This window comes from Gavialis gangeticus, unplaced genomic scaffold, assembly GCF_001723915.1.
Source record: "Gavialis gangeticus isolate Ggan-Ray unplaced genomic scaffold, GavGan_comp1, whole genome shotgun sequence".
Classification (NCBI taxonomy): domain Eukaryota; kingdom Metazoa; phylum Chordata; order Crocodylia; family Gavialidae; genus Gavialis; species Gavialis gangeticus.
The window spans coordinates 9,543,365-9,551,759 of NW_017729006.1; the positions used below are offsets into that span (position 1 = coordinate 9,543,365).

Below are 8,395 nucleotides of genomic sequence, written 5' to 3' on the forward strand. Positions count from 1 at the left end.
AGGTAGAGTAGAAATAATTTTCAGTTAACACTGCTGTGAAAGGGAGCTGAGGGAAATTAGCACTTTGAATGATGCTTTTACAGAACACCAATGGTACCTGGCAGGTTGTTAAAGAGAATTTTCCATTTAGGTAAACTGGATGTGTCCTTAACTATAGAGGAAGTTTACTAGTTTGCTACAGCTCTAATGCAGTCTGATGTGCCACAGTAACTAAGGTATTTTATTTTTCTCTCTCCCCCCTCCAGTTGAAGTTATCCAATCTATGGATGTAAGTAGAGGCAATGGATATAAACTGAATGCACTATGCAAATTCTGTGATGTTAAGGTGACCACCTGCTCAAACAAAGGTCAATGCAATAGCAACTGCAACATCACTGCCATCTGTGAAAATGACAGTGAAGTCTGCGCGGCTGTATGGTAAGTTTCTAACTATTTAGAATTTTCCCTTATTATCAAGATATTCAAACCCTCTTTTGGAACATGCACTTCAAATACTATCACCATAACATGCTGTATGCTCTAGCCTCTGACTCATATCTTTGCTCAGCAGGCTGAAGGGTGCTTGAAGTTAACAAAAATTCTGATATGCAATGTGTTTTTTTAAATAGTTCTGTTCCAACTGTATGCTCTTGTTAAAAGAATCGCATTTTTTCCTCAGACCATCAAACTGAGTCTATCCACAGCAATCTGAGAGTAGAAACAGATTTAAATCTCAGCGAGAACTTCATGGTAGTATTAGTTTATGTGAATGAAGGAGAGTAACTGTATTTCAAATCAATCATTAAACAGGAAACTAACCCTATCATTTGGATAATACACATCTATCATGAAAGCCTTACATGCTATGTATGATTGGAGGTGATTTTCCTGTGTAAGGGATGGGGAAAGGATTCTTTTATACACTACCTCTTGTTTATATGTAGTTTTCTGGAGACCCTATGGCCTCTACCTGGGACAGAAGAAAGCTTGGACATGTATAAATTAACGACCTGTAAAGCTTTACTGAAGAGCTTATTGAATCTAAGCTTATATTCCAGTCTGAAAATGATCAGGTTCTTCCTTTTGTATACATATTAAGCCAGCCTTGGCAATGAAAATCTTTCAGCTCCTAGCCAGACAGAGGCAGAAGCATGAAGTCATGGGTTTTTTCATTCATTTATATTTAAATGGATGTTAACTCTGAGGTCTAATTAGGACCAATTATGTGAAAGTGTGCTAAATCAATCCATTGATGAATTTGTTATATTTGTACACTTGAAAGGCTGTCCAGGGTGAATGAACATAGGCGCTTGAAACGTCGAAACAGTCCAGTGTTCTATTCAGTCGTAGTACCCCTGAATAATACGTGTGTAATTAATTACTGACTGCTACAAAGTTAACATAATGCAGTTAGAGAGATTCTCTGGATTTTTTTACTGAACATCTGTTCAAAAGACAAGCCAGGTTGTGAGTTCTCATTCCACACTTTGCATCTTGCACAGAAGGTAGGCAAAAAAAGAAACACACACACAGAGGAAAAAAATAGAAGGTATAGGTCAGTTTTGTAATTCCTGTTTTCTACCAGTTTCATACTTTCAAAGAAACATGCTCATGCTTAATCATATGATCACTGCAGATATTAAATGTAAAAAGAAAAAAAGCTAGTTCCAAAAATTCCACAGACTTCAAGAAACTCTTTTCCCTTCTATAATTTGCTACATATTTTTTACTGTCTAGGATTGTAACCGCAGATGGCAAAAGCTCAGGAGTGGGAGGAGAGCAAAGGAATCTCCTAATCACAAATTTATGCGTACCATCTACTGAGTGTCCATTGTCCTTAGCTAAAATGCATTAGATTCTAGAAATAGGAATTGGGCAAATCTAGGTGCCACGGAAAAGGTTTAGCTAAAAAGATGTCTTACCCTTGTCTCAACCCTGAACCAAAAATATTCTGAAATGAAAAGCAAGTCAGTCTACCATTAGTTTGAGTAGACTGAGTAGTTATTTGGGGCGAGATTTTCAGAAGCACTGTGTGCTGGCCTAGCCACCCTCCTTGAAGTCCAGTAGCACTGCTGCATATAAATCCTCCCTGTGGAAAAGGCTAAATTTACTACATATGCAGGAAATCAGCATGAGATCTTAACACTACTTAAGTTCCTCTTAAGACACTTTCTGGGTGAAACTCATCTGTTCTGGTTATACAGTAGTCATCTTTGTAGTTTGTAATTCTTCTTTTAAATTTTAGGAGACAGAATGATGAAAATATAACTTTAGAAACAATATGCCATGATCCCAAAAAGCCACTCTATGGCTATCATTTAGAAGACTACAACTCAAAAAAATGTTCAATGAGAGAAAAGAAAGCAGAAGGAGGATTGATGTATATGTGCTCCTGCAAAGATGAAGAATGCAATGATGTGCCCATTTTTTCAGATGGTAAGCTTTTTTTTCCCCCTTCTATCCACTCCTACTTCTGGGCAAAATACGGGATTTTTCTTTCAGGCTTCCTGTAGCAAAGAACAACCTGTTGGAGAACATGACGCCCCATCTCCTCCACTGAGAAGGAGAAAAGTCAAGCAAACAATATGTTTCTTTCAATATTATTATGAGTTTAGAGTTTCCAGAGGTTTGCTGCCAATACTTGAGCTGAGTGCCTTCAGGCTCAAAACTAATGCATCTAGTGAGAGATTTTATGTTTTTAATGTGCCCATAAGTTCATTCTTAATTAAATGGTTGAATTTCTGGTAATCATTACTCTATCCAGTAAGTCCATAACCCATTTCACAGATAATTAAGTAATTCATAATATTAATATTTTCAATTAATTTCACTTTTTTCTATGTGTGCATTTTTATTATTTTTCCTTGCATATTTGCTATTTAAAATTGCTCCAAATTTGAAGGGGAATTTTGTAGGCTCATTGGTTTGGTATTTATAACGCAAAATTTCAGTGTGTGTCGTGTCACCTGATGGGGGAAAGGGAGCTTGTTTATTGAGTTTGAAGGATCTCTACTAAATGCTATTGTCAGGCAGAGGATCAGGGGTCAGAAAAGGTGGGTGTGTGCCACCTGGTCCTTTCACAAGGGCTAGGTAAGAACCCACAAAAAGTCACTCCCACAGGTGCGTGTTCTTTCAAAGGAAAAGTCCCTAGAACACTGAATACTAGCGGTCCCCATGTTCAAGGAGCAAAATATTTTTTTTATCTGTAAATCACGATAGGTCATGTTTCCAATGAGGACAGGAAGAAACATGCCAGAGCTCCACCATACAAGGCATTGTCTTGTGCTACTGAATCTCCACACCACATGGGTCCTGCCTCTATCATCTTAAAAACACCATCTCTCTTGGTTCTCACGTAGGGTACTTGAGCTCTGCACTGCTCCCATTTCAAGGCTGTTTTACAGTCAAAATAGAATCCTCCAGAGATTTTTTTATTTCTGATGGGGAAGTCTTGATGCATAGAGATATTTTGGTCCCTTCTGAGTCATGCCACCTGTCTGTCTGTCTTTCCCACTTCCAAATGACTTTTTTTTTTCTTCTCTCAAACCCCTAACCTCTTTGAAACAGTTCTGGCACTTGGCACAAGTTACATGACTTGAAAGTCAAAACTCCATTCCTAAAGCAGTATGTTTGTGGAATGGTGCTCCTGATGCACCATACCACACAACAGATTAATAATACTATGGAAATTACTGAAGGGTCACTTGCCACATCTAAGGACTTGTATATGGTAGAAATATGTACTGCCGTAGCCTAGTTAAAATAATGAAGCTAGTACAAAATCTACATTTAACTAGTACAGAAGGCTACATTTTGCCTTTAATAAAGCACATTTTTAAATTGGTTTGTGTTGAGTAGGAACAAGCTTAATCCAACATAAAATAAAGCCCCCCTAAACCCAAATAGCAGTGTCTAGAGGCAGATTTGTACCAGTTTTGTTTGGTTTAGGTTTGTGTATGGAAAAGGCTTCCAGGTGCTTGGCAACAGAGAATCAAACCCCTAATCTGCTTCAGGATTGCCAGTAAATATTGTGCTAGTTCCTGAATGTGAAAAAAGAACTGGAGTACTGTTTGTGATACCTACCGCTGTGTGCACAGGTGTGCACGTGCACACGCATACACATGCCCCATTTATTTTCTCCCTTATTAGACAAATAGGCTCCAAGCTTCCCATCACTGACTGTCAAGTCTAGGGCACAGTCTCTTTCAGACATGCCTGAGGCTTTCTGGGACTTGCTTTGTGCAGGTGTACTCCATGTGAGTGCTGTGTGCAGTACACTGAATTATCATGTTGCATGTATTCCTCTGATACAGGCATTAAGGACTGTATTTGAATTTCTGGAAAAGAATCAATAAGGACCCAAATCGTTCAATACTTAGTATCTTGGTATACCAAATACTGCAATACTTGGTATCTTTACTCATGTAAATTATGTAGTCATTTAAGTAACTATTATTATGCAGTAAGAGATGCAGATTCATGGTCTAAACTGTCTTGATTTAATTGCAGTGAATATGTTCCCAGTGAAAAGATCCAACCATTTTACCATCTCTCAGGTGTCAAGGTTTTCTAAGTAAAGCCAGCCACACCCTTATGGATGTTGTCTAATCTGGTGTTGAATTACTCATGTTATAGTTGCTAGATAGCTTAATATAATTGGCATGTCAAATGTGTCTTCTGAGTTAATGTTTATGGCAACCATTCCATAAATCCAGTGTTATCTAATTCCACTGTCAGAGCAGTGTGAAAGAAGGCTTTGTATAAACATAGACCTGGTCTTTTTTTTAACTCTAATTAATTCTTTTACGCTCTAGGATTGGTTAGGTTCTCTCTAGGTAGAGTCTTTTGTGAGTATGGGAGAACTGCATTGCCATTATGCCTAGCCTCTGAGTAGTCCAGCTGAAAAATACAGCAACACAAATTTTCAATTTGTAACATTTCCAGTCCATTCACAAACACAAACATTGACTCCAAAGAGAAAAAAATGAGGCTTTGTCATTCCTTTTCTTTTTTTTTTTAATTGTAGAGGGTTAGTGTTTCTTTTTAAATGAAAACAGCTCCTTTGGGTTGCTTGCCTGGTTAGCCGTGGCAGGAAGACAAACGATTTTTACAGTATCAGACATGCGGTTTCCTGTCTGTGTTTAGCTTTGAGCAGAACATCACAGCCAGCTGGTCCACTGCTCCTCCAGACAACTAGATAATAGCCTGTAATAATTTTGCCATTGGAATGACTGTCATGCAGATCCGTTCTGTACATTGTTCTTGTCTTTTCCCCTACTGCTTTGTCTTGTACAACAGAGCACAGATTGTGCTATGCCTTTACATGTATTTCTTTTTCATGAGATCATGATAATGCATAGCCTTCTAAGAGCTGATCCAGAGCTGATTGAAATCGGTGGAATGAAATGGTATAGAATTTATTTAAATGTTATTCACAGAAATAAAAGTAATGGAATAGATAATAAATGAGCATGCTAACACAATATTTCACTGTCAGTATTTCTTCTGTTTACCTGCTGCTGAAAACTGCATACTCAGCACAAAAGTATGGTCATACTAGTTCTGAAAGGCAATCTGGATTTATTTCCTCCCCTAAAAAAATCTGTTTCTGAAACAGGAGTCAAAACATTGGAGGAAGCAGCAGGTTCTAGTATCCATAAGAGGTTAATCACTACATACATGCTCCGGGGTAGAGTGGGGCGCTTTAATTAAAGCGCCTGCAGCATCATGTGTATTCAGTATCCCATGCTTCAGAATGGCAGAGGGGAAGCTTTAACTAAAGCTCATTCAACGAGCTTCAGTTAAAGTGCCCCCACTGCCATTTTGAAACATGGGGACACTGAATGCACATGATGCAGAGCCTGCTGGAGTGTGCTAATTATTACAGCAGCAGTCTCGAAGCAGAGCGCCATCACGTGTATAGGTGCCCTAGGTTCCAGTGAATCACAGCAAAAGACTCTATATTGAAAATGAGTTGGCTTATTAGATCTTTTGCCCCTTGTCTGTGTCTTGTAGTAAAGGGCTTGCCTCCTAGCTCTGGTCTCTAAATAATGCTCCATATTTAGACATGAAAATCGAAAGACTTTTGGTAGTGGGAGGTACTGTGACTCACTCAAGCATGGATTTGAAAATATTTGAAGTGGGCAAAACCAGATCAAATACCGAGTTCTTTTGTGGACTGTATTCAATTTGCCAATCTGTAAAATAAACAAAACTCACTGAAACCAGACATGTGCCTAACTAGACATATAATTCTGCTCCTGCATGGTGCTTCTGGCCCTGATTTTGAACATTTCCACTCCAATTTATATTTGAAGAGTTGGTCTGAAGGCTGTTTTTTTATGTGTACTTACTCAAAACAATGTTGTACAGCTCAGTGGAAGGAAAAGAATCAAGGGGGAGCGGGTTAACCGCTAGGAAGCTGTCTGCTCTGTGTTCATTCAGTTCATATTCTTTTGAGCCATAAGGTTGTGGTGGAAAAATGTCTTCAAAAAGCAAAAGTCTGTTTTGACCTACTTTATTATTTATTTAACTAATTTCTGCATTACCAGAAGTAAACCCAAAGAGCAAAAACACTGGAAAAGACTGCCCAACTTCTGTTTCCTAGCCAACTCTTTTTGATGATGGTAGATCCAGGGTGCAGTCCTGTTCTTCTGTAAGAGGGAGTTTTTCTACTGAGCTCAGGCAGAGCCACATTAGGCCACCAGGGTTTTATCCTGGTACACGCTAGTTATGTCTTATGGCACTGCACATCATAATAACTCATTCTGTAATCTTTCCAGGCAACATTTGCACTTACCATCCCACAATTTTAAACTTGTCTGAGAAATCTCTCTAATGATTTGCACAAATCCAGACTTCATTCACGCAGGCTTCTTTTCATAGCTGCCCCTCCTCTTCGTTCATTGTGCCAGGCCCCCACCATCAACTGGATGACAAATGCTATAAAGTGGCAGAATATTGTTGTATCAGAGCCCTAAACTAGAATTGCTGTTGGATATCTAGTCTTAAAAGAGCCTTGAGGGTTATCTAGTGCATTGTTTCATCTGTGTTTTCTTGGAGTAGGAGCTCATCCTGCAGAGAATTCTCTTCCCTTCTCCCCCAAAACGTTGTACTTAACTTCTCTTCCCCCTGAGATGACTGATCTCAGTTTCTCTTTCCCTATTTTTCTGTCTCTGTCCCTCTGTCTGTCTCTCTCACTCCCTGTCCCCTGCAGAAGAAGTTAGAGACTAGTCTGGAGTCCCTCAGAAGGACTCTCTCCCCTGTGCACCTTTGCAGGCTCATTCTGATTCAATGGCTTGGTTCCCTATGAAATAATGCCTGTGACATTGTACACTGCATCTGAAAAAATCAGAGCATTTGGTGACATGCTGTTGCTTGTTACCATTTTATTAGGTATAGGGATTATCATGGGCCTCAGATTTGACGTAGAGTAAAAATGCTAAATTCTGCTAACCGACTGCCGATTTGGACTGTGTTCCTAGCTCAGTTTCTTCTGTGCATTTCATTTTGGCTTTACATTTTGATGACTGCTTTTCCTTGCCCAGCTAAAAAACCTCATGTGCCCTGAACTTCTGTAAGGTTCTCCGTCTTGCTTCAGGCTTCAGTGGGAATATTCAGGTAGAACCTGTTTGTTCCACTGTGCGCCACAAGATTAGATCATTGTTTCAGTCATACCAAACCTGTGTTGTCATACTATGGAAGAAACTTTTAGTGTCAATCAAGCATAAACTCAGACCTTTGATTTTCAGACTGAGTCATCTGAGCAATTGCTTTGAAACAGACTTCCAACCTCAGTATTAGAGCTGGCCAAATCATTTGTTAATGAGCAGTATTTTAGGATAATATAGCTATTTGAGTTTTTTTCCTTCACTTCTGCCTCTAATGATCTTTGAATTGATCATCATTTCCCCAAACTTGTTCATTAATTTGTAGCTGTTTCTTGATTCATTTGTCTGAACAAATTACAGCCAGTAGATTATCTCTGAGTAGTGAATACTGTGATTATCTGTTGTGTGCGATTTGTTCACTTGGATGACATGGTAACGTTTGTTTTCTGATTTGACTGACCTAAGGTATATAAAGAGAATGCATGCCTGAAAAATGTGCTGTCTCCCACAGCGTATACAAGGACTTAATGAAAATAATTTAAAATTCCCTAAGCCTCTGATATTCTGTCTTTTAGGCTAAGTATGGACATTTGGGGAAGTTAAATCAGGTTTAAAATGGCTGCCCAATTTAAATTTAGCTGACCTTACACTTCAAGGCCCGGTCTCAGTGACCAGCAATCAGTCTAAATCTGTAACTGTACAGAAGTTCAAAGCACACAAACAAGTATAAAACTGCAGAACCCAGTTTAAGATAAACCTATATCTATGTAGTATCAGACTCATTTGATTTAGGTCAAACCTGTGCA

The 8,395-nt window shown here is 38.8% G+C and overlaps 1 protein-coding gene across 1 annotated transcript in view; it reads left to right on the forward strand.

Annotated features, from left to right (window-relative positions):
• The first annotated feature begins 225 nt into the window (after positions 1 to 225).
• The window catches only part of TGFBR2 (transforming growth factor beta receptor 2), a 40,958-nt gene continuing 32,788 nt past the window's right edge, over positions 226 to 8,395 (forward strand). Inside the window, exons 1-2 of the mRNA XM_019508788.1 lie at positions 226 to 417; positions 2,225 to 2,415. Of these exons, the coding sequence (XP_019364333.1) occupies positions 263 to 417; positions 2,225 to 2,415 (346 nt within the window). The 5' untranslated portion in view covers positions 226 to 262. The remainder of the gene's footprint in view (positions 418 to 2,224; positions 2,416 to 8,395) is intronic.